General features: G+C 45.3%; 2 protein-coding genes across 5 annotated transcripts in view; one reads left to right on the forward strand and one right to left on the reverse strand.

The window, feature by feature from the left end:
- Positions 1-233: 233 nt before the first annotated feature.
- rusc2 (RUN and SH3 domain containing 2) lies at positions 234-21387 on the reverse strand. 3 transcript variants are annotated; one of them, XM_086076132.1, is made up of 14 exons: positions 21312-21384; positions 20042-20237; positions 14120-15639; positions 12706-13192; positions 8713-9324; positions 7402-7581; positions 6383-6559; positions 6223-6299; positions 4850-5024; positions 4671-4776; positions 4545-4591; positions 2239-3109; positions 1977-2141; positions 234-1859 (listed from the first exon to the last, which is right to left on the reverse strand). In XM_086076132.1, the coding sequence occupies exons 3-14, from the start codon at positions 15482-15484 to the stop codon at positions 1592-1594; spliced, it is 4530 nt and encodes a 1509-aa protein (XP_085932258.1). In that variant the 5' UTR covers positions 15485-15639; positions 20042-20237; positions 21312-21384; the 3' UTR covers positions 234-1591. The 3 variants fall into 3 exon arrangements, with proteins under 3 accessions (XP_085932258.1, XP_085932261.1, XP_085932259.1); XM_086076133.1 differs by having other exon boundaries at positions 1624-1859; positions 1930-2141; positions 21312-21387; XM_086076135.1 differs by lacking the exon at positions 7402-7581 and having other exon boundaries at positions 21312-21386.
- The window catches only part of LOC147173210 (protein unc-13 homolog B-like), a 74605-nt gene continuing 70555 nt past the window's right edge, over positions 21287-25336 (forward strand). For both annotated transcript variants that reach the window (XM_086076131.1, XM_086076130.1), the window contains exon 1: positions 21287-21498. In XM_086076131.1, coding sequence (XP_085932257.1) covers positions 21477-21498 — 22 coding nt within the window. In that variant the 5' untranslated portion in view covers positions 21287-21476. The remainder of the gene's footprint in view (positions 21499-25336) is intronic.

Here is a 25336-nt window from a genome sequence, read left to right on the forward strand (position 1 = left end):
TTCAGGATTTATTAGATTTTTAAAATGTATTTTTTTTGTTATATATTAACACTATTGTTACTGAAATATCTGTTTTTTTTAACAAGAATTGAAAGAACAGAATGTTTTTTTACGCCATTATCATGAGATTAACTTTTTTTTTTTTTTTTACAATCTTTGTGCTTTCAAACATTTGCATTTCTCCACCACAAAACCAAGAACCCCCGACAAAAACCCACACAGGAGTCACATGGTCGTGTAGTCACAAGAGCACTTTAGTTAGCCACATTAGCCGGTTAGCATCATACATCCACACAAGAAGAAGACGGTGAAGGTATTTACAGGTGGGGGCGGCGGGGCCAAGATAGAGCGACCAATCACCGACGAATGTCGCCTTCTAATGCTTCCTGGATAATAACGACATATTTACACTTGAATACCGTTGGCATTAATAAATAGTTTGAACTGTACAAGAAAAGCAAGCAAACAGGCTAACTTTGTCAATAAAGTGTCCAAACAGTGCAAAATTCTCTTCTTATTTTTTCCTGCAAAAAAAAATGGTTTGAGCCGTTACTTTGACAACCGGGCGACCAGAGACGGGAAAATACGGCAGAAACGCCACCGTCGATACAATAGAAATAATAAAATAATAACCGTCGACTGCACAATGTTCCGTGGTAGCGTGCTAGTGTTTTACAGAAGTAAAAGTTGTTCATGTCATTTCTCTTTTGCTCTTAATGGTCAAACGTGTGAAAAGAAGCTAACTCCGGCATATTAAATGGTAAAAAACAAAAACAGGCTAGCTAACGTTGCTAACAAAATATGAACTTTCAAAAAAAAAAAAAATGGTACGACTTGGTGGCATTTGAACTTGAGTGATTCCGCCGTAGCTAACCTTAATTAGCTTGGATACTAAATTGAGTTAAAAACTGTTGAATCGCCAGGTAAATATCTGAGGCTAGCAGAGGTAGCAAATCCAGTTCCAGAAAGTAAAAACCCTGCCACAATTTGGCTTTAGCCATTGATGCTAGCTAGCGGGTAAATGAGCACCATGGGAGCTAGCTATGGAGCTAGCTGGCTAGCACCTGCGGCTAAAGCCAAACTGTGTCAGGGTTTTCACTTCCTGGATCTGCCGCCTCTGGATGCTAGCAACTAGCGCCCCGCCCCGCCGCAGGTAGCTGGCACAGCGATGGTTTTAGCGAAGCATGCTAAACTACGTGGGCTAACTCCGGTGACGTTACAGGAAGTATGGAATGCGCTTTCTACTCCGATTTTCTTGAACAATTCTAATCCGTTTGATTGCGGTGATTTAAGACACGTTTAAATCGACAAGCGCGCAATCTATTGGACGCCCGTCCCTGCTGTGACCTCTAGTGGAGAAATAGGAGTACAGCAGCCTTAGTCTGTGACATCACAGACATACACATGGAAGTGACTGACAGTGTATTAATATTCACAATAATAATAATAATAATAATAATAATATTGGCGGCATGACGACAGGTCCAGTTGGTGCGCGAGTGTCTTTGGGTTTTTGGTTAGTTGGATGTTTGCATGCTCACGTGTCAATGGCGGCGATCACTTCCTGTTTCCTGCGGAGGGCCTTTTGAGATCAAGACTGGCCGGAACTTGCATTTGAGCCGCCGCCATGGCCGCCGTCATGGCCGCCGCCATGGCCGCCGCCATGGCCGCCGCCGTCCCGGCTCTCCTCCATGCTGCAGAGCGAGACGTAGACGATGGGCACCAGGCCCCGGGCGGCGCCCGTGGAACAGAGCAGCCAATCGGGATGGGCCTTGCTCAGCACTCGCAGGACGTCGCCCTTGTTGAAGCTGAGCTGTCCCGCCTCCGTGGCGATGTGATGGCACAGCGCTCGCACTTCGCTGAAGGGGGGGGAAAAGAACAAGGGCAGTTTTTCCCGGGTCATCGTGTGAAACGTACCGATTGTGGGACCGCAAGGGATCGACCGACGACTGCATTGGCCGGGATGACCTTCATACCACGTCGAGAGTTTCGTCTCGCTGGGTCGGGTCTCGTTGGGGGAAAGCGCCCCGGTCGGGGGGTTGGCGGCCACAGGCTCCGCCGTCTTCCCGCCCCCGGCGCCGATGGTCTGCGCCATCAGGCCCAAAACGGACGAGTCCAGGCCGAGCCAGCCTGACGGCGGCCTGACAAATACGACAAACTTTTGTTCACACGAAACCTCTGCCAAGGCTTAACTCGCCGTTAGCTTAGCCGCCATTTTTGGATTGATTTCGAAGGTACCTGCTCTTGTGAGCTTTAGCCCTCGGTTCCGTCCCGTCCGTCTTGGTCGGAGACCCAACAGCGGATCCGAAGAGCCGTCCCCAACGCGGCCCCCGAGCGGCGCCGTCCTGCCGGCTTCCTGTCGCCGGACTGCCGGCCGGCGCGGCCTCTCGGTTGAAGAGCGACTCCGGCGGGCTTCCCATCCACGAGGGCCGGCCCCGAGATCCGGACTCGGCGCCCTCCGCCAACACGCCCTCCCTGGCGGGCAGCGGCCGGCGGGGGCGGCGCTCGACCGACGTCTTGCGCTTGTCCGCCTTGACGAACTTGGAACCCTCGGCGGACTGGTCGATGTAGACTTGGGAGGACTGCATGAGCTGGTACCACCAGCCGGCCTGGCGGTCTTGACGATTGCGCCCGTCATCCGTCGTTACGGGGTCCTTACCCACATCCTTTTCTCCACTTTCTTGCCCCACCCCCTTCATCCTCCGGTCACCTGTCCCTCTGCCCTCGGACCCATTACCGCCTCCCGCTGGCACGCTCGCCCTTCCGGGGACCTCGGTCTCGGGGACCTCGGTCTTGGGGCACGTCCCGTCCCGCCTCGGCGCCGACCTCTCCTTCCCGGTCACCATGTCCCCGACGGCGGCCCCCCAGCCCCTCATCAGCTGCAGGGTGGAGCGGGTGGCGGATTGTCCCACCGAGCACAGCAGCTCCTTGCGCCGCCTCTGCTGCTCGCGCCCCGTGGCCAGCAGCCGGGGTTCGAACAGGAGGTCCAGGTGGAACGGGAGGAGCGAGAGGGGCTGCAGCAGTAGAAGGAGCTCGCTGAACAGCTGCTGACACGCACCCTGGGCCAGCGGGACCAGGCCCCACGCGTTGTAGTGGGCGGCGATGATGTCTGGAATGACAGCCATACAGCAATGTGGGGCCACTGCAGCTAAGAGGAGACTGCGGATCACTGTTCGTGCGGCGCAGCCACACGACACGCTTGCTTATCATCTTGCCACTTATGCTCAGCTACTAATCAGCAGTCTCCATTTTGTTGCAGCAGCCCGTTTTCTTACCGCCCTAAATCTCCTCTTGGACAAAATATGTCAAAACAGGAGACCATCATTCGCTGTTGCTGTTCGTTTTGCGTGTTATGTTCAGATGGATGCGGATTTCTCAGTTGGACTCCTCAGTCTCCACTTTGTTTCAATGGTCTGTTTTTTTTTTTCTGTCCTCAGTCTCATTTTGGATAAAATTCGATATGAATTTGTGCAACCTACCTTTTTTCTAGGGTTTAAGAAATTTGAATAATCGATATTGAATCAATTTTCTTTTTCAAGCCCGATATTGATTCATAAAACCATGAATCAAAATTTTTTTTCCCGTTCTATTTTAAATGTATTAAGTGTCCCCAAAGACGTATTTATACATTTTTTGTTTTTTTATGCTGGAGCATACAGAAGGCTTTGATGCAGCCTTTGAACTGCACAAAATGGTTGAAGCAATGGTAGTTATTACAAAAACGGCCAGCAGAGTATAAGAGATCAACCAGGGCAATGTTGAACAAAGTTCTCCTACCCACTGTTCTAAACAGATTTGTGAATAATGATGAAATTTATTCGAATGCTAATTGCTGCAAAACGGAAACAGATAGAAATAAAAAAAAAAATCCTAATGAAAGAAGACTCTAATGTTTCTTTTGGTAGCTTCCATGTTTTTATAGCAATAGAACACAATAATATTCTGTGGTTTGCAAAACCAGTCAAAATCCAGTAAAACAGCCGGGAGCGAAGGGGTTTGCTTCATTGAAAATGGCTGCCAGTCAATGAGTTAACAACTAAATCATTTGACCAGTTACCGCCTCGGCAAAATTTACTTTGCAATTTAGCATTTATGGAGTTTTTATCACGTCCTTGACATTTAATAAGAATTGATGTGCCATAATTAATCGAAATCGGATTGAAGTGAATCGAATCTGAAACCCCCGCAATCGACTCGAACTGAATCAAAATTGAATCGATTGAGGAAATTAGAGTCACTACTTTTTTTTCCCCACTCTTGATTATAAAAGAAAGAGTTGGTCGATTTTGATCATTATTGAACACGATATTGAAAATGTTAAAATGTTTTTATTTATTTATTATTTTATTTATTTATTTATTTTATTTAAAAAAAAAAAAAGAAAAAAAAATGTTAAAATGTTGTAAAATGGCTGGCAGTGAATGTCAAGGTTCAGGAATGCGCTTTCTAACCCGGCGCGCCCCAAATATGGACGGCGCCGTATAACCCGGCGTGCTTCACTTTCTGCCTTTTATCTCTTCTCAAATACAAACTTGCAAGCTTACCTTCATGTGTCAGGAGGTGACTGAACCAGAACTCCAAAGACTTGAGGCTGGAAAATAAATAAATAAATAAATAAATAAAATAAAATAAAATAAAAAAAGAGTTGAACAAGAAGCTGAAAAACTTACTTGAGGAGGCCCAAGATGAAGGCGTTGAGTCTCATGCTGTGGCTCGTCAGCTCCGGGAACTGGCTGACCTTCGTCAGCAGGTTGTGGAGGACGCGCGTGGACGGACCTGGCAACACGAAAAAACGCCAAACATGGCTGCGGGTTCTCCTCAACAAGCGCCGCCGGCCGCTCGTCCTTACCCAGCTGCGTGGACGCCTCCGCCAGGCTCCAGGGCTGACAGCGGCGCTGTCCGATGATCAGGTCCAGCACGTAGGCCTTCAGGCCGTCCTGCAGAACCTCGTGCAGCGCCGGGCATAAGTACTTGAGGATCAGGTGACCCACGTTGGGACTAACCCAGCTGTTGCCGAGTTTGGCCTGCGGGGAAGAAAAAAGCTGAACAATGAACTGAAATTCAATTACAATTTCAATTACAATCAGAGCTGTCAAAGTCAATTGATTAATCGGCAAGTAATCGATTATCAAATTAATCGACAACTAATTTAATCATCGAGTAATTGTTTGGAGCCATTTTTTTCTTTGAAAATGATCCAAATCCTCTGATTTCAGCATATCAACAGTAATTGTTGACTGATTTCTGTTTTTGCTTTGGAAAACAACGACCCGAACACTGGTTAAGAAAGAGTAATCATGAAAAAAAAAAGATTTTGTAATACACTTTAATGCAAAATTTTAATGAATTTGATTAGTCGATTTGAGTGAACAATCAATTATTGATTCTAAAAATATTCGATAGTGTCAGCACTAATTACACTATCAGCATAATTGTAAAAAAAAAAAATACAAAAAACGATTAACTCATTGACTGGCAGTCATTTTCAATGAAGCAACCCCCTTCGCACCCGGCTGTTTTACGGGATTTGGACTGATTTTGCAAGGCCCACACAAAATTGTGTTCTATCGCTATAAAAAACATGGAACCTACCAAAAGAAAGATGAGAGTTTCTTCTTCCATCAGGAAAAAAAAGTAGATTTGTATCCGTTTCCGTTTTGCAGCAATTAGCATTAGAATATAGCTAAGTTTCATCATTCTTCGCAAATGCGTTTAAAACAGTGGGGAAAAGAGCTTTTTGCAACATGGCCCTGGTTGTTTGCTCTGCTGCCACCTGCTGGCCGTTTTTGTAATAACTATACCATTTTTTCAACTGTTCTTTACAGTTGAGAGGCTGCATCAAAGCCTTCTGTATACTCTAGCATTAAAAAAATAATAATTAAAAAAAAGTATAAATATGTCTTTGGGACACTTAAAAATCTCAAATAAAATATTTTTATATGTTTTTGGAGCAAATGAGTTAATACTAGTTTTGAGTTGAGTTTTTATTGTATTTTATTTTAAAATAACACATTTTATGTATTTAGTTTCATCCAAAAGGAACTTGCATAATTATAGTGTTTCCAAGAATTGATATTTTTTTATGTTTGAACATTTTCTTGTTTTTGTACCCAAAAATAAATAATCATCCTAATGGCGATTTCAACGATTGCCAATATAATGGTGACGACTATTTTAGCGTCAGCGCGGGCAGACCGACGTCAACGGACGCGCCGGACTTACTTTGACGCCGGGGTCCCGACTCGTGCCAAAGTGAGCCACGATCAGATCGACCGCCGTGTTGACGGCCTTCACCAAACCTGCTCCAAAGAAGAACACGGCAACTTGATCAGATCAAACGGAAGAGGAAGCGCAACCTCGAGAATCCCGCGTGGGGTCTCACCTCTCTTGCGCGTCATATCGACGCAGATGTGCGACGGCGAGGCGGCGGCGGAGGAAGACGAGAAGGACGACGGCGCCGCGGAGGCGTCTGGGGAAAGGCAGAACTCCTCCGGCGGCCTCTCAGTCAGAGAGAAGTAATCCGGCAGGAAGTCGCCGTAGCTCTGCTGCGCGTGCTTGGCTGAACGCACGCAAAAATGACAACAACAACAGACCGAGGTTATTTGAGTGACACCAAAACAAACAAAAAAAACTCAAATCCCAGAAATGATTTTGTTAACGAAATAAAAACGAAAATGCGGTTTCAAAACATGAAACGACATTTTATGTTTACAAAACTAAAACTAATGTCCTTCGTTTTAGTCTTTGGTCATTAATTTATTTTATTTTTTTTGGTCATTAATTTAATACACGAGCCTTTGGGGATGATTTTAAATTTGATTTGAAGTTGATTTATTTAACCCGAATAAGGACGTTTGACCTAAACAGCCAAAATTCTAAATGACTAAATAATAATAGATTTAAATACAAAAAATAAAATATTAATTTTTTTGTATTTAATTTTTGAATAATATTTTTTTGATAGTTTTTATTTTTCAGTTTTATTTATTTATTTTTAATTTTTGGCAATTTTGGTCCTCCATAGAAGTGATGTCATCTGGCACCAGCCAATAGAAAAGCACCTTCAGATGACGTCGCTCCGCCTCCTCGACGCCAATTTTGCCTGCTTTTCCATTTAACTCAACCAAAATGCAAGGCCAGGTAAGAAATGTTACTTTTTTAATTTTACCGTGGTGTTTATTAAATATTGCGTACAAGTAACCCATGCTAAAAAAAAATAAAAAAAAATAAAATGATGCATTTTTTAAATAACTAAAACTAACTACATTTCACAAAACAAAACTCAAAACGAAATAAAAACGAACTGTGTGATGAAAATTGCAAAACGACAATAAAACCCTGCAACCGACACAATTGCGCGCCCGAAACAGGAAGTGGATGGTCACATGACCCTCCCCGCACCATGATGGCGTCCCGTCGGCTGGTTGTGGGGAGCCAAAGGGAAATCAAAGACGTTGCGTCGGGGAGGACGCCAAGAATCCGAAGAAGAGGCGGCGCTAGCCACAGCCAGTCTCTCCCCGCCGAGAGGGTTCTGACGTCGGTATTCCCGCCACTTCAAGGCCTGCGGGGAAACGTGGTGCGCTGTGCGGGGGTTCGAGGAGGAAAAGGTGACAGGGGCAAGAAGAAGAAAAAAAGAAAAGATCAGTAAGATTAAGGCAGCACCAGATCTTCAAAAAGGAGAAACGAACACCAGAAGAAGACGACGAAAAAAAGGAGAAAGTTTCAAGTCCAAAGGAAGTTAAGAGGAAGCGTTTGATTTCGAGCTTTGGAAGTCGGGTTCATTTTTGTATGTATTTTTTCGTAATTAATCGCATGACTTCAATAGTTAACTCACGATGAATCGCAAAATTTTATATCTGCTCCAAATGTACAATAAAATATATATTTTTTAAGTTTTCATAGTCTTGTTAACATAAAAGTGTTTTTTTAAGGATCTTTGTGCAGTTTGTCACTTCTTTTTTTTTTACTCGTGACTGCCACCTCTGGCCCAAAGCGGAACTGCAGCACCGGTGTCAGGCTCGTTCATGGTGCGCCATCTTGAAGCGACAGCCACAGTTGACAAACGAACACATGACTTCAAATGAGGTCAGAAAAAAAACTCCGCCCCTCCCCAAAGAAGCTGCGGCGTGTGCCGTAAAACAGTCAAGATTGGTGAAGCATGCATGATGTAGAAAAAGCTTTCATTTGAGCTTTTTAAACGCCACAAAATTAACAGAAATATTGCTGCATCTTTAAGTCATTGATAATAATTCACAACGTTGAGTTAAAATTTTTCATTTTTCCGCCACTAGATGGCATAATTGCATTTGTAAAAAATCTCAGTGCATTTTTCTTTTTATAATAATCTAATCTTTAACATGGAGTAAACTTGTGAAATTCTGCACATTTTTCAAATTGTAAAATACAAGTCGACCCCAGTCTCCACAAATGTATGCATTATTATTACTGCTCAAATTTGACGTGGGCGTGTCTGCTGCGTTGTGACGCGAATTCCCAAAGTAAAAAATGTGTTAAAAAAATGTGTGGCATCAAAGCGACTTTAAATTAACTCGAAATGAGCGCATTCATTTTGAGACCCCTAATAAATATGTTGAATTGGACTTTTCGCAATGGGTTGATGCAAAGATGTTTATGTTACAGACCAGATAAAAACTCTCCTTGGTGGAGGTAATAAAATGAAGTAAAGTGATGTGAAAGCTTTTAAGAAGTTACCATTCTGCATCCTGACAGCTTTGCTTCCCTCCATGAGGATCCCAGTTTTGACGCACCCCAGCGGACTGAGAGTGTCCCTGTGCACGGGTGGCAGGGCGGGGGGGACCGCCCCCCCCCTCTTCGCACCCAGGTTGGCAGGGGCAGGGGTGCGGGGCGGCGGCGGCGCCCCCGTGTGCGCTGGGCTTAGCGGGCAGCGGGAGACGTTGTGAGGCGGCGGCAGGGGGCTCGGGGTGCACGTGGAGCAGGTCCCGGAGCTGGCGGCCCCCTCCTGAAGGCGCACTGGGGAGTAACTCCCAAGTGGCGACGGCCGGACCGACCCGGGGGGAGCGCCGGCTCTGGCGAGGACGCCCCGATGGTGCTCGCTTCCGGCGGCCTCGCTCTCGTCGTCGTCGGTTCCGACGGAGCCGGAGCCGGAGCCGGAGCCGGAGCCGGAGCGGGCCTGCATGCCAGACACGTAGCCAGTCAGCAGGGGGAGCAGAGGTTTGGGCTGGGGGGGCTTGGAGGCCAGCGGGTGGTGGAAGGTGAAGGGCTGGATGGGGAGGGTGGTGGGACGCTGGTCTTTGCTGTAGCGGACCACGGCGGGACGGACGTCAGAGCAGCTGGAGGGCCCGCCTGGATTAAGGAGAGCAGAAACGATTGGTTGGAGGAGCCCGACAAAGACCGGAGACTTGATTTAAACCAGATAACATCGACGGGTGTTTTCAAGGCAGCCAAGAGGTGTGAAGTCCAAGGATGATGATTGCATTTTAAAAAACAAGATCATCACAAGGAAAACTATGAGCTTCACGAGTGGAGCAAGTAGGTGCGCATGAGGCAGGCAAGCGGTGGTGAGTCCGAGCAAGAACGTTCAACCGTGTTGTGTTTAGAAAACGACGAGTGGGTGCGCTGAAGAAGAAAGATTCAACCAAGAAGGTCTTCTTTTTTGAAAAAATTTAATTTAATTAAATCTGCTAAGCCAATCTACTTTTGCGAGTTGGGCAAGTGGGTGTGCGTGAGGCAGGCAAGCGGTGAAAAATAAAGTTTCGAGGTAACCCATATATTTTTTTTAAACAAGAAATACAAAAGGAAATAAAATCCCAGCGAGCCGACTTCCATTTGCAAGTGGAGCAAGCGGCTGTGTGAGGAAGGCAAGCGGTGACGAAGTCATCACTAACATCGTTTTCTGACACAAGAAACAACAGCCTATTTACTTGTACGAGTTGACTAAGTGGGTGCGTGCGAGGTAGGCGAGCGCACAAGAAGCGATTGGAGTGTAAACAAATGTTTTCTTGTCTTAAAAAAAGGAAAAATGTGTCGACTCAGCAAATCAGTTTTGCGAGCGTTATTGACCAAGAGAGCTGAGCATAAACTGGAAATGTTGCGGTTTCAAACTACAAAACAACACACGAAAGGCTGCTCATGTGTTAATACAAACTCAAATTTGAAATCAGCAGCATTACAGCAATGTTGACACGAGCACACTCTCATTTTCTTAGCTTCGTTTAGCCGCATGACTGCTCAGACTTCAAAACATACACGCAAAAACAAACCTGACGGTCCAACGTCAGAAGAATTTCTTCTGCTCTCAATACACAGCCAGTCTCACAAACACACACGGCGGTGTGTGTGTGCGCGTGAGACGCCCCACAGCGTTGCGCAAGCTGTTTGTCAGTCTAAAGGCCGACCTGCTGCTATCGCTTGAGATGGCTGCAATGCTGCAGCCTCCGGGGGGCGGCATGGAGTTGCAGTGGGAAGGGCGGAAACGGGAGAGGAGGAAAGGAGGGTCGAAAGGAGAGATGGTAAGAGCAGAGGGAGGAGGAAAGGAAGGAAGTCAGTAAAAGATGGAAGGAAGAAAGTCAGGGGAAAAAAAACAGGAGCTGCAAACTGAAGGCAGGAATGTGGACAGAATGGAGGAAAGAAGTTAGGAAAAAAGGAAGGAAGAAGGTAAGGGACAAAGGAAGGAAGAACGGAAGGCAAGAACAAAAATGGTAGGAAAGGAAAGAAGGCAGCAATTGAGGGACAAAAAAAAGAGGTATGGAAGAAGAAAGAATACTAAGAAAGTAGGAAAGAAGGAAGAAATTGAGATATGAAGGAAAGAAGGACTAACCTCAACAGGGAAAGAAGATGAAATGAAGGAAAGAAAGAAGGCACAAAAGTTAAGAAGGTAGGAAGGGTAAAAGAGGAGGGAGAGAAGAAAGGTAGGAAGGAGAGAAAGTGGTGGGAGCAAGGACGTATGGAAAGAAGAAACAAAGATTGGAAAGGCAGAAAAGGAGAAAGAAAGGAGGCAGGGAAAGAGAAGGATGTGTAGAAGAACACAAGAAAGAGGGAGGAAGGAGTAAAGGTTGGAAAGGAAGGATGCAGAGAACATGGTGAAAATTTTGAAATGGAAGAAGGCAGCAAGTAAGGAAGATAAGAAGGAAGGCTCGAGGAAATAAAGAAAAAAGAAGGGAGTAAGAAAAGGAAAAGAGCGAGGGAGGAAGGAAGACAGAAAGGAGGTAAGGTAGAAAGGATGTATGGGAGACAGCAAAGAGGGAGGGTGTTAAGATAAAAAAAATAAAAAAAATCGGAATGAAGGACAGTGATGAACCTGCGCCTTCAATGATGCGTGTCGGCCACAGGAGGCGCTATTGCGCCGTGGCGGAAACACAGCGTTACAGACAGTATGCAAACATTTACAAACATACCGTCTCCATCTTCATCTGGTACTCATCACTTCCTTTTGACAGCCATCTTTTTCTTTTTGTGGCTTTCACGCTAGCACCATTAGCATAATTAGCACCACCACAGGCTTTTAAAAACAAAGACCAGCTGACTGAAGGGAAATCTGATGAATAAAACATGTGAGGAGCTCTCATTAACATTCCACACCATTGATGGAAGCAAAGAAGAAGAAGAAGAAGAAGAAGAAGAAGTAGAGCCGCTTCCACAGGCTGACCTGATTCCTTAAATCTCCCGCGTATTCATGCAGGCCTTGACTGATTACGTGATTGTGGGACGCAGGGTTACTGTATGAAAGAGCAAAAACGTCGTCGACTCTGTTTCGTGGAATAAAAGGTCAACAACACAAAAGCACACCACCGTCAAACAGCAACACGTCAGATGCATGCCTGGCCACCAGATGGCGATGTCAATTTTTAAAGAAACACGACACACTTTGCGTGGAAGACGAAGAAAGGAATGCGTGAAGGAAAAGAGTCAAGAAGGAAGGAAGAAAGGGCAGGAATGAAGGATGAAGAAAGAAGAGTCTGAATGAAAGAAGAAAGGAAGTCAGAAAGAAAGGACGTGATGATGGAGGGACAAAAGGAAGCAAATAGGGAAGAAGGTCAGAAATACAAGACGCAACAAATGAAGGAAGGCAGGAGGGATGAAGGAGTGAGAAAAAAGGAAGAAAGGCAGGCAAGACGGGAGTAAGAAGGAAAAGTTAGTCCTTTATTATTATTTTTTTACTCTCCAACCTGATGGATTTCTAGAGTCAGGAAGTAAGGGAAAGAAGGACAAAAAAAAGAAATGTAGATACTCCCCGAGGGAAGAAAAAAGGAAGGCAAAAGAGGTGAAAGAAGGAAGACGTGAAGAAAGAAAAGGGAAGAAGAGAAGGAAGGACAGAAGAATGAGAGGAAAGAAGATGGGGAAGGAATGAAGAAAGTAAGGATGGGAGGCAGGAATGAAGGAAGAAAAAAGTCAGAGTATGAAACCATGGAGGAGGAAAAAGCAGGAAGGAAGACATGTGGGAAGAAGAAAGGAAGGATTCAAAGGGAAGATAGGATGGCAGGGAGAGAGGAAGGAAAAAAGATGGTGGGAAGGAAGAAGAAAAGGAAGAAAGTCAAGAAGGAGGGAATAACAAATGAAGGAATGAAGGAAGGAACCCTAACCCTGGAAGGAAGACATGAAGGAAGGAAGAAAAAAAGCAGATGGAAAGAAAGAAAGGAAAGAACAAAGTCAAGAAGGAAGGGAAGAATAAAGGCGGGAAGGGAGATAAGAAAAAGGGAAGAAAGGAAGGCAGCACAGAAGACAAACCTTCAGCGTCGGTCTCCCTTGTGACGTCTTGGCCACAACAACCTGCGGGGGGCGCCGTCGCCGCGCCGTCGCCCTCTCGGCCGGGCGACAACTCCGCGGAGGAGAAGGGATCCGCCTTGAGGGACGGCGAGCCGCCGTGCCGCCGCTTGCTGCGGGCGATCTCGGCGAAGGATGTGACCCGGGGCGGGGCCGGCGCCGGCTGCGCGGCCGGGCCGCCGCCCCCCTCGCTGAGGCGCACGGGGCAGCTCAGCATGCGCTCCAGGGAACCCAAGCGGGGGCCCGGCGACTTGTCCAGGTTGCGGTCGTAGCTGCGGGACCGCGGCCGGCCGGAGGCGGTCCCCGGGTCGGCCAGCGGGGGCGACGCGTTGACGTACACTTGACCTTGGAGGAGGACGGGAGGGGCGTCTGGCTCGCCGACCGCCTCCTCGTCTTCATCATCTTCATCATCTTCCTCATCATCATCACCATCTTTCGTCACCACATGTCGCTGGAAGAAGAACGTAAACGGCATTCAGGACCATTTTTGTGTCCACCAATCAGGATGCTTCACGCTGTCCGCCTTCACCGCCACGACGAGAGTCAAAACGTGCACATTGTGAACGACGAAGGCACTCTGATTCATTTGGCATGATTTTGAGTCACACTCGAACATTTAGTTGTCCAATTGTGTAAAAATAAACACATACATCAGTCGAAAACAATCCACAGGCAAACATCATGTGACAGCACACGAAGAAAAAGCAGAAGCTAATTCCTTTTTCTTGGCTTGCTAACACTCACTTTGTACAACGAGCAGGCTTCGGAAAACACAGACGGGGTAATAAAGTAGTATAGTGTTTTATTACTTGTCACAATAAAACAACAAATTAAAAAAACATAAAAAGATAATAGCCTGGTGAGCTAATATTAGCTTAACATACTAAAACTACGAACCATGACATTATTTTCATTGTTTGGTAATCTATTGAGCTATAAAATAAAATAAATACCTTCAACAAAAAGTGCAAAAACTATTAATTAAAAAAATATGGACAAATCAATATCCAAATTCCCGTTTAGAAAAAATGTAATACAAAATCTCAATTAAAACTGTCAAACAAAAAAAGCTGAATAAAAAACAAAACAAGAAAATACAATCAAATCAGCATCAAACTTGGTCATTAAATTAAAGAAATAAAATACCTAATAAAAATGTGTTTAATAAAATACTCTTTAAAAAAAATCTAACCAAAAACCCCAAAAATTATTTTTTTTTAACCTGAATTAAAACTTTAAATTAAAAATTGCTTTAGTCTAAAAAATATATTTTAAAAATGGAAATCAAAATTGAAAAGTCTGAATCAAAGTTAAAATTAAAATAAATGAACGAAATGCAAAATCCAACAAGAACTTGTTAAACTGTCAAATCACTCACCCTCATTGACTCTTCATCCTGCCCCTCATCTTCCACTTCCTGGTTGGCCCTCTGCCGGAACAGGAAGTACTCACTGGGCTGCGTGGGGCTGGCGGGGCTCGCCCGGCTGTGCTCCTCGGAGCCGCTGTGGACCGACGATCCGGCGGGGCTGGGCGAAGACTGGGACGACAGATCGCAGGTGACCAGCTTGTAGTAATTCTGGGTGGCCACCACCAGGCGCGCCTGACTCCGCAGGCAGGACCCCGGCCCGCCTGCGGACCCACAGGGCGGCGGGCAATAGGAGTTGCAGTTGGCGTCCAGCTCCAAGGCGGCCTGGTGCTCCGCCGAGCAGGAGCAGGTGGAGAATGCGGAGAGCGCAGACTCTCGGCCGAACGGGAACGCCAGCGGCGGCTCCACTGGCGAGGTGAGTAGGTCCAAATAGAACGCACCCCCCGTTGGGTGACGCTGGTCAACCGAAGGGGGGCACTTGGCGGGGCTGTTCAGGTTGCCTGGCTTCTCAGGGACGCCGTTGTTCATCTTGTTGTAAATGGCGCTGAAGTTGACCAGCACGCCGTCCGAGCTGTTGCACGACGAGTCGCTGGCGTCGGGGAAGGGGTCCGGGAAGTCCTGCGGGAAGTCCCGGGAGACGTTCTGGGCCAGGGTGCAGCAGGAGCAGTGTTGGGTCGACGACCCAAAGGAGTAGGATCCCGTCTTGCTGCCGCGGCCGCACGGCATTGGATGATCTCCGTCTTCGTCGTCCTCCCACTCGTGCTCACCGCAGTCCACCGACATGTTGGAGCCGCTGCTGCCGAGCCGGCGGCCCAGCTCTGGTGGGTCCGTGTCTCGGGTCATGCCCAGGTCGTGCAGGTGGAAAGCCGGTGCGGCGGGGTCGGCGTGGCTGTGGAGGTGGAAGGAGGAGTCCTCGTGGTAGCCGCTCAGGTTGTCCTCGTCCTCGTCGTCCTCATAGTCCTCGTCGTCAGCCTTGATCAGAAAGGGGTTCCGACGGAGCGGGTGGTGGCAGCTCCTGGACTTGACTCGGGGTAACGTATGAGCCACGACCAGTTGCTCGTCGGAGATGCTGGAGGTGAACGAGGAGTCGTCGCTTGCCGTGCTGCCGCCGCCGCCCTTCCTCTCCGGCCCCCCCGTGTGGGCGGCGGTCCGGATCAGGCTGCTATAGAGCAGCGCCTCCCTCTGGAGGACGTCCCGCTCGGGAAGGGAGGTGGTGCGACTCAAGCCCAGGTTCTCCGGGGGACTAAACGGGTTGCTCTTCAGAGAGCCGGCCTCGACACCGCAGACCCCCGGCCCCCGCCCCGACACCTGGCAGTGCACCAGGGGGATGTGGTGCACGATAAGGGTCTCGCCGGACAGCTTCGGGGGGCCGTCCATGGCTGAGAAGGAGCCCGGTTGGGACTAAGGGTGAGTGTGCGGTGTGTTGACGCTCAGGTTCAACGGCGGCAGGCTGGATTCGACACAGGGGTGCCGCCGGGACAGTCGAGGGCGGGGTCAGAGTGGCACACGACGTCACAGACAGAAGGAGACATCTGTAGACACAAAGACGATGTGTTACTATTTTTAGATTCAAATGTGTTTTCGTCACCACCAAGTTTCACGTGTCAACGAGTCGTGACAGTCAATTAGTCAAACGTGTCGAATCATAAACGATCCGAACAATCCAGATTAGCACTCACGCGTTTAATAATCCTCTGTGATAATAATAATAATCCTTCTGTGGTATCTGCTTAGTGCCGAGTGGAGGGACAATCCCATGTGGATGGATTCAAATTCATGTTTCAAATTAAGATTAAAAGTCTTCAACTTGGCTAATAACCTTCAGTGGATTAAGACGGAATCGAATTAGGTCAGTCTTGAGGATTGTAAAATTGTCTGTAGTTTTTTTTTTTTTTAATACTGGTTTTACCTCATATTTAAAGGAGTTAAACTAAATAGCATACGGCGTCATTGGCATACACTAATCGCATGTCTAGTGGAACTACAAGTTAGTGGAATGATTGTATCACCTCGTCGTAAGCGTCAACAAGTCGGAGGTTCTCATACATTTGGATGTGTGAACTAGTGTCACTGGTCAACGAATCAGACTCAACAATTTAGATACGTCAACTAGCAACACAAAAATTTGTCATACAATAACTGGTTTACACGACAACTAGTCCCAACCCTTACCAACCAGGCTCAAATGTTAACTAGTTAGACATAACTAGTCTCACAAATCAACTAGTTGCACAGATCAACTACTAGTAGTCATCAACTAGTCACATACTGTATGCCATCGAGTCATTCATTTAGTAGTCGCCACACATGAATTGGGTGAGGTCAACCAGTTTTCTTTGTTAGTTCTAGTTCTCAATTCGCTTGCTACCTATTCACCGTGTAAACTAGTTACACAAGTCATCTACTCACGCAGCACAATCGCGCAGGTCACATGGGTAAAAATTGTTGCACTTGACAACTAGTCAGAAGTGTTAGTTGTACAGGTCAACTGGTCAAACTTGACAACTATTACTCATCATTGGACGGGTAAACATGTCTATTAGTTCACGACTAAATTATTCATGCGAGTCAACCAGGCAGCCGCAAGTCGCAAACAGCCGAATGCATAAATTAAACTTCAGCAAAAAGCAGAGAAGATCCTTCTTTACTGATAAGTAGGTCTGTCTGATTAGAACGTGGCTCCTCTTTGCTAGAGGACAGTCAGTCCCTCTTACATCACTGCGGATGTACTTCCAGGAAAAGGAGCAGAGTGAGATGGGGGCCAAGTCAACCCCACCCGCCCCACACCCCACACCCCGTGAATAGCGCTCCCAGTTGGTGTGCCCCAATGCAGAGCTAACAGATGCTAAATGTCAAAATACATACGGAGCTAATTTTGGCTATCCCTGTGTCAACGTATTGACAAGCAACACTCAACAAGCAATTAACTGCACCCGTAAACTAGGCACAAATAAGTCAAGGTTAAGCTAGTGACACTTGTCAACAAATCACACACATGAATTAGTCATATACTAGTAGATGCCCCAACAAACTGAAAACATTAAGTAGTTGTACATGACAACTAGTCATACGTGTCAACTAGTCAGACTCGTGAGCTAATCACATGTCAATTACACACGCACAACTGTCAGCGAGTTTTATTCAGTATGTCAACTTCTAGTCATGTTAGCTAGTCTATCTTGTCAACTAGTTGTATTCATCAACTAGTCTCTCTTGTCAGCTAGTCTCTCTTGTCAATTAGTCTCTCCCATCGACCGCTTGCACTCGTCAACAAATCTTTTTTGCCACCCAGTCATCCAAACTAGTCTCTCTTGACAACCCGTTGCACAAATCGACTCGTCCCTATTGTCAACTATTCTGTCTTGTCAACCAGTTGGCTCCGTCAACTAGTCACACTAATCAACAAATCTCTCTTATCATGTCAAATTGTCAATCATTGTGTTCTTGTTCATTAGTCTCGTCAACTAGTATCTCTCGTCCACTAATCTTTCTAATTAACCAGTTGCACATACCAACATATCTCTCTTGTTAACTAGTCTCTCTTGACAACCAGTCGACCTTACCGATTTGTCTTTCTTATTTATTTCTCATTTTGTTGTCAACTCTATTTATCAACCAATCTCTCTTGCCAACCCACCACAGTATCACACTCATCAACTAGCCATATTTAGCGTCAACTAGCAACACACAACCAGCGATTTGCCCATGACCGGGATGGATATTTCCCAAATGACCTGGGCTTGGTTCCAAAACCTGATTGTGCGTCTAAAGTAGATTAGTTTAGCAAGGGTTACATAAGGGTTGGCCGCCGTCGTCACTAGCTGCCATGGGCTAGCATCTTGGGTTAACATGACTACGACTAGTGGACAACGAGGTTGTCAGGGCAACATGCTGCAGCTGAAGGAAGCTATTCATAGACATACAACAGGCCTTGGTGTGTGACATCAACACACACCCTGATAGTGACACGCACACAAAATAAAAAAGGATGCACATCCGGTCAGTGCAGATTGCCAGTTACGGAACGTGAGGAGACATTTTTCAAAAGGCAAGCAGGCACTAAAAGCATCTTTAAAAGATAGTCACTTGAAATGATTCAAAGATGACACGTCAACTAGTCACACATATAACTGTATCTAGTCATCATCTAGTGATCAGTTACGAACTGCACATGTCAACTGATTTTACCCGGCGAGAACGAGTCACACTACTCCACTGGTCACACTTGTTGACAACTAGTCACAAATACAAGCTTAATAGGCAAGTCAACTAGTCACCCTAATGGGACTAGTCACACATGCCAACAACAACTAGTAATACACGTCACAACTATTTGCAATGCATGCATCGGACTGTTGCACTTGTCAACTATTTACACTAGTTGCCCTGGCAACTCCGTCAACTATCAGCAGTTATCGATTAGTCACGCTGGTCATATTCTCATCAATTAGTCACAGTAGTCATTCTTGTCAACTAGTCACACTAGTCAATTAGTTGGACTGGTCACTCTTGTTAACTAGTCACTTTTGTAAACTATTCACACTGGTCTGTCTCCATCAAGTAATCACACACGTCAAGTCGTACTGGCCACCCTCACATCAACTAGACACACGTTGAATAGCCACTCGGGTTACTCTACCACAAGCCACCAATTAGTGGAACTGGTCTCACTCCCCACTTTTTGACTTATAACACTTAGTCAGACGAGTCACTCTCATGTCATGCTCAGTTATTAGTTGGACTGGACACTCTCATCAACTAGTTACAATGATCACTCTTCACACCGCACACACTGGTCACTCTCTCATCAACTAGGTGAACCAATCACTCTACTCAGCTAGTCATGCTCATCAACCAATTGCACTGATCAGTCTCTCTCATCAACTACTCACACTCTCTTAGGATTGGTCAAGGTCACTATTGTCAACTAGTGACGTTGGTCAGTGTCAGACTTCAAATAGTTGCAGTGGTCAAATCAGCAACTAATTTCCCAGATTCACTAGTCGCATCGTTCAACGAGTTGTAGTAGTTATTGTTGAGTTTACATAACGAGGAAGTAACATAATGCTGCAGCTCAAGTGTCCAGGTACACACATCAGCAGGTATTAACCCACATCTACATCACACTCCTCTATTTATGTCCCACAAGAAACGTCCCCAAGATTCACTTACACACATGTGGGCAACTACGCGTCCGGCCTGACTTCAAAATAAAAGAACTCGAAATAACCCCAACAATCAAAGTTTTTAAAGCCGAGTCAATTGTAGTTAATTACATGTAAAAAAAACAAAAAACACAAAAACAAAACAAAACGCATAGTATAGTTAATGTCACTAATAGTTATTAAAATATTGGAAATGCGTCAGAAACTGAATCACTTTTATTTTCAAGGATGATAGAGGAAATGGTATTCATTGCTTCCGTATTGACGGCTGTTTTGTTTCTGTCATCCCGGGATCAATATGTGATCCAATAGATTCTTGGGCCTCCAATGCGTCATTAATCGAAACCTGTAATCAAATATGAACCGATAACAGTGCGTTTATGTCTAATCATCTATTGACAAGGCGTAAAAACATGTAACAAATCACGTTGCTGGCGATACTGGCACAAACGTTCTTTTGTGTCAATGCGATAAAAACCGAACAACAAAATGTACGCCAGCACAGAACCGAACTCTGCAGAGAAAACAGAAACCGAACGCGACGTCTTCCACGACAAAATGTTGTCCGATAAAACGAGAGGAAAGCATGGATGAATGTGGACAAAAGGACGTTTACGGAGAAGGCTGAAAGAGGCGTCGTCGGTTCGGTACGAAGCCGACGAGCCTGCTGGGCCGAACCGCCCCGAACGCCCGCTTTGCTTCTACCTTTCCACCCCGACGACGACAACAGCAAGGAGGGAGGAAAAAACAAAACAACAACAACACTCACCTTGTCCCCGGTGCTCGTCCGTGAAACGGAAGGGTCACTGTCTGTGTCCTGGGTTTTCACGCGCGTGCGTGTGCGTGTGCCCGCGGGAAGACGACGACGAAGATGCTTCTTGTCGACTTGGCGGACAAAACACACTGCGCATGCGCGGAGACTGGACCGGTTGATCTCATCCGCACCATTAACGTCCACTTGTTGCCTTAACAAGTTGCCATATAGCCTTTTATTATCATTATTAATAATAACCTCAAGTAAAAGACGTTACTTAAAACATACAAGATTTAATTAAAAAAAAAAATGACGGTCTGGAATGTTCCATTGTGATGTGTCCGCCCATGTTGTCAATGATATCTGACGCCATTCTCTACTTTTCGCCACTAGATGGAGCTATTTCACAGTAAATGTAAAACACAAGGTAAACAACAGGAGTGTTAAACACGCGCTGGCTCACTGATAAATTATATGATGATCATATACTTGCAGTCAATGGCATAATTGCTTCAGTAATTATTATTTTTTTTTAAATGAAAAAAAGTGGTGAAAACATACTTTGTTATACATTTATAATTAACGACATTAATTTATGTGATGACACTGATCATGTTGTTTCTCAGGTAAATATCACTATGCAACACTTATGAGTTTTTATTTTTTATAAAGCTCTGCCGGAGCAAATTTTAGAACAGCCCAATTGTGCTACTCATGTAACCCTTCCGTTTGGGGGCTAACTGTTGCCTGCTGGCATCTACGTTATAATTATTATGACAATATATGGTAAACTTATAGTAACATATAGGGTAACTTTCTATGACCATTCGTGGTAACTTTATAGGTAAAGATTCGTTATCATACTGTATAACTTTATATATATATATATATATATATATATATATATATATATATATATATACCATACGTGGCAAGTCTACATGGCCACAAGTAAATACTGTCATAATAACAATAATAATAAACCCCACACATCTTATATCAAGGGTGTGCGGATTTATGATAACAATACAAACACAAAATTTAATACAATTAAAAAAGTATACAGTATCTCTTAACGACTATGTACGAACGTAAAGCAAACTGCAAATGCCTAAAACAAGTCGACGTTCCAAATCTCGAGCTCTGCACACCGCCCTTAAACGCAACACAAGAGCCGCCCCAGCTCTTCGGATTTGATCCTCCTTTTTAATCGTTTGCGCGTGTGTGGGCGCGCGCCCGTCACACACACGCACACACACACGCACACACTGACAGCCTGTCGTACCTGGAACAGCCGAGACACCCGGCAGCAAGAAGACGGGAATAATGTCCCCTTTTTTTTTGTCAGTCCAAACTGCACTCCGCGCTGAGTGGCGGGACTCGAACGTGTGATTGCGCAACAAGTGACTGAAGGAGCAAGTGTGGAACTCCCCAAAAACATCCCGCTGCGATGTCGCTGCTGTGTGTCAGAGGTTCGTGCGTGCGCGCGTCCACCTGTTTCAATTCGTCGTTATAATGCAGTGCTCGTATTTGCCAGTTGCGAACGTCAAGTTTACAACTCTGATTGCACTTGAGGTGGTCCGACTGTCCAATTTAGAGGGAGTGATTTTCGTTGTCATAAAAGAGGACACGCGTTGCTAGAACTACTATATTTACTATTAAAAGTATGACTTGTGTAGAGTTCTCGGGCGTTTACTATCATTTATTGAAATGTTTTAAAATATTTTGTTGTTGTTGAATATTTGGCTACCTGCTTTTATTGACACATTTACGTTTTAAAAAAATACAAGTAAAACTGGTTATATGACAGATATCAGGAAAACCAAAAATGTTGAGAAAATACCCCCCCCCCCCCCCCCCCACACACACACACACACAAAGAAACGTGTGCTTTCATTGACGCGTAAACACCAGACATATTTTAAACGCTTGCTAACATAATTAGCATGTAGGGAATGAATGTGACAATAATTTCCTATGTCAAAAAATTGCCCCTTTTTTGAGGTTCTAAAGTTTTTCAAATGGTCCACAACATCAGAGTGAGCCGGCGGCGGGTTTTGTTTGTTGTTGTTGTGGCCTCGTCATCTCATCTGTGGACTCTCGTTTGTCAGTTTGACGTGATTGATGCCCGAGGCAGGTTCGCTGCAAGATTGGTCTGTTCGGGGCCGAGACCGCAGCTGGGTCCGGTTTTGGATCAATAAAATGGCGTATTGTACATCAGTGGACGTCTGATAGACATTGATAGCTTGCTTTAGACGTGTCAAATGTTTCCAGACAAAACTAGCCAATGTTGACAAACCAGACGAACAACATTTTAACACTTTATCTTCCGCCGGCTTCTCAGATCTGCTTTTTTGTTTTTATTTGTTCATTTTTCTTTTCGAGACAATTTACAACATTCACTTTTCACATACACTTAAACCCGAAAAGAAAAAAAGGCCTGACGGATGACGCCGAGGTCGACTCATTCCCGTTCCCAGAATGCAATAGGACGCAGATAATCAAATTGGTCTTTTGTCACATATCTCGTTGTGTGGATTATCAAGTTATTGAATGATGCAAACGTTCGCCTTCCCAATAGTCTTTGTTGATCAAAACGTTGATTTGTTCCCTTGTTGATCAGTTTGGAACCAGTAGCATTGAGTCAGGCTCGACTTCAAAAAAATTAGGTTTACAGTAAACTAAAAATGAAGTATGCATGACATTTTTTGCTTAAAGCTACAGAAGAATCTAAAAAAAAACAAAAAAAAAAACAGGAAGTGGCAGGTGAGAATAGGAAGTGACCACCATGAAGGGGCAGGTGAGAACAGGAAGTGAGGTCACAGCAGCATCAAATAAACAAGGAAGTAAGCTTCATGCGCGGTGGGACAGGGTGAGCGGGTAATCCCTTTGGCCATCTGCTGTTGTGTGTGTGTGCGTGTGTGTGCGTGTGTGTGTGTGTGTGTGTGTGTGTGTGTGTGTGTGTGTGTGTGTGTGTGTGTGTGTGTGTGTGTGTGTGTGTGTGTGTGCGCGTGTGTGTGTGTGTTGGAATGTTGAGCTCACGTGGGCCGGTCCTCTCATGATAATGCCACTTCCTGATCATCAAAGTCATCAGTGATGTCATTCCAGCGCCCCGTTTTGCAGACGACCACGAAGGGGTCTTGAGGGTGTTCGTGACAGCTGGTTTCCAAAAAGATGATGATGCTAAAAATCAATTCCTGCCAGTCTGACCTTCGGTCAGGACACTTGATAATAAAAAAAGAAAAAGTGGATATTTTAGTGGCGACCAACCAGTAAGCAGATGTCAAAAACCCACCATCAAATGTTGTCTTTCTATCTTTTCTAAAACCCAATCTTTGCATGACTTGCTTAGCATAGCGTGCGCGCATTAAAGAATATGACATCATAATTCTCTGGCCATTTAATCCCATGCATGACTCATCTCATGATCAGATTACGGTTATTCCCTCTTTTTTTTTTTTTTTTTCAAAGCTTTTATTTTTTTCACTCACTCACACAAACATACATACAAAAACAGTCTCCCAGGCGGGGAAGCGAACCCACGCCAACCTGCAACGTGGGCAAGTGACGGCACCACGCCGCCACCTGAAACCCCTTTTTTCAAAGCTTAGAGGGTCCGTGTCGACTTTTGCCAAATGGTCCTGCGGTTTAATGCAGTCCGCCTGTTAGCATGCTGGTTAGCTTGCCCGTTAGCTTCAGCGCGGCGCTTAAGGCATTATCCTGCCAGGATTATCCGTTTTGCAAACGCTGGCCCCGCTGTCACACAATCGCAAGCACGTGCGCACTTGTGACCCGCTTCTACCGCCATCTAATCTCGCCGTGGCCCAAAGCCACGCTGACCTTTGATTCCCCACGAGATGTCTGACTCAACTTTGATGGCTGCCGCCAGTAGGCATTGCCACAGACTCCACCTACAAACGATTGATTTGCTTACTTACCTGGCCACTTACCGACCCACTAACATCTACCAACTGACCTTAATTTCAGTTGAACAATTTCCTACTGATGAACTGACCATACCGAGCTACCAACGACCAACTTTCCTGTCTACATACTGATCTTGCCTACCTAGCTACTTTAGCTACTATTAGCTACTGTTGCGACCTAGCCTACCAATTTGTCCATCCTTCCTACCCAGCTTGCCAAAACCCATTTCTCACTACTCCATCACCAGGCCACTCAGGGCTCCCAAATGATAATAATAATGCGCACTATAAAAATAAATACTATGGATTAGATTACAATTTGTATATTATATTAGATTAGATGCAGCTAATGGTTGCGTGCCAACGAGAAGTACAAGTGTAATGCGTCATTTGGGATTGGAAAAGAATCGTAAACAACCAGACATACAAGGACACCCTTGCTCAGAGGCGGCAAATCCAGATCCAGAAAGTAAAAAGCCTGCCACAGTTTGTCTTAGCCATCTAGCTAGTTCCCTAGCAGGTAAACAAGCACCATGGGAGCTAGCTAGTGTTGAATTATTAACATTGTTTTTCAGTTTCAATTTATATTTTAGCCGTTTTGGATTTAGTTATAGCTGTGTAGCTCAATGAATAGTATTGTCTATTGTATTCTTATCTGTCTCTCTCGTCTGAGAAAAGAAGGGCAACAAGTTTCTTTTCCACTATTATCTAAAAGGGAGTATAGCCTATTACCGGTCTCAGTCGGTCGAGTCCAAGGACAGGCTGATTTATTATTGTTTAGGTCTAATCTGATTTGTATTCCTGGGAACTTCTGCCTTTTTGTGCTCATGGGAGGGGAGGGACTTTTCAATAAAAAACGGTGTGCAGGAGAAGGAGGGACACACAATCTGAACGGAACACGGTTTGAGTGTCTTCATTTTGTGTGATCAGAAGCTTCTGTTATAATGATACCTTTGCAAAGGGACTTCTTCACCAGAATCTCAACATTCAGTTAATTGAACACGCAAAGAGTAGAATACATAAATTGTCTACTCTAACACTAGCTAGCACAACAACTGAAACAATTAGCGATAAGGGCTAAAGCCAAACCGTGGCAGGGTTTTTACTTTCTGGATCTGGATTTGCCGCCTCTGCTCCTCCTTGGTTTTCTCAGCATGTTCTTTACTTTTCGGCCATGATTGAATAAATGTCCAAGTGGATTTGCATGGAAACCTCAAGTGAGATAACCGCTTTAGCTTTAATTGCCAATGAGCTTTTTCCACGTTAAATGTCATTTCACATTTGCACAAAGATGCCGTTGGTTAGGAAGCCACAAGTTAAGTTTGGTCTCACAACGATCATGTTGGTTTGACAACATTTTAACAGTAACTTGATGTTAACGTTT

This window comes from Leptonotus elevatus, chromosome 5 (assembly GCF_054856555.1).
Source record: "Leptonotus elevatus isolate MCC_2025b chromosome 5, RoL_Lele_1.0, whole genome shotgun sequence".
Classification (NCBI taxonomy): Eukaryota; Metazoa; Chordata; class Actinopteri; order Syngnathiformes; family Syngnathidae; genus Leptonotus; species Leptonotus elevatus.

Bases quoted from the DNA above. Each gene is read 5' to 3' on its own strand.
- rusc2 (XM_086076132.1), bottom strand. From the start codon at position 15,484: ATGGACGGCCCCCCGAAGCTGTCCGGCGAGACCCTTATCGTGCACCAC. The intron at 9,325-12,705 runs GTTTGTCTTCTG...TCCTTAATCCAG, and splicing joins AAGGGAGACCGACGCTGAAG to GCGGGCCCTCCAGCTGCTCT. The intron at 7,582-8,712 runs GTAACTTCTTAA...ACCCCCGCACAG, and splicing joins AGCTGTCAGGATGCAGAATG to CGCACCACGTTTCCCCGCAG.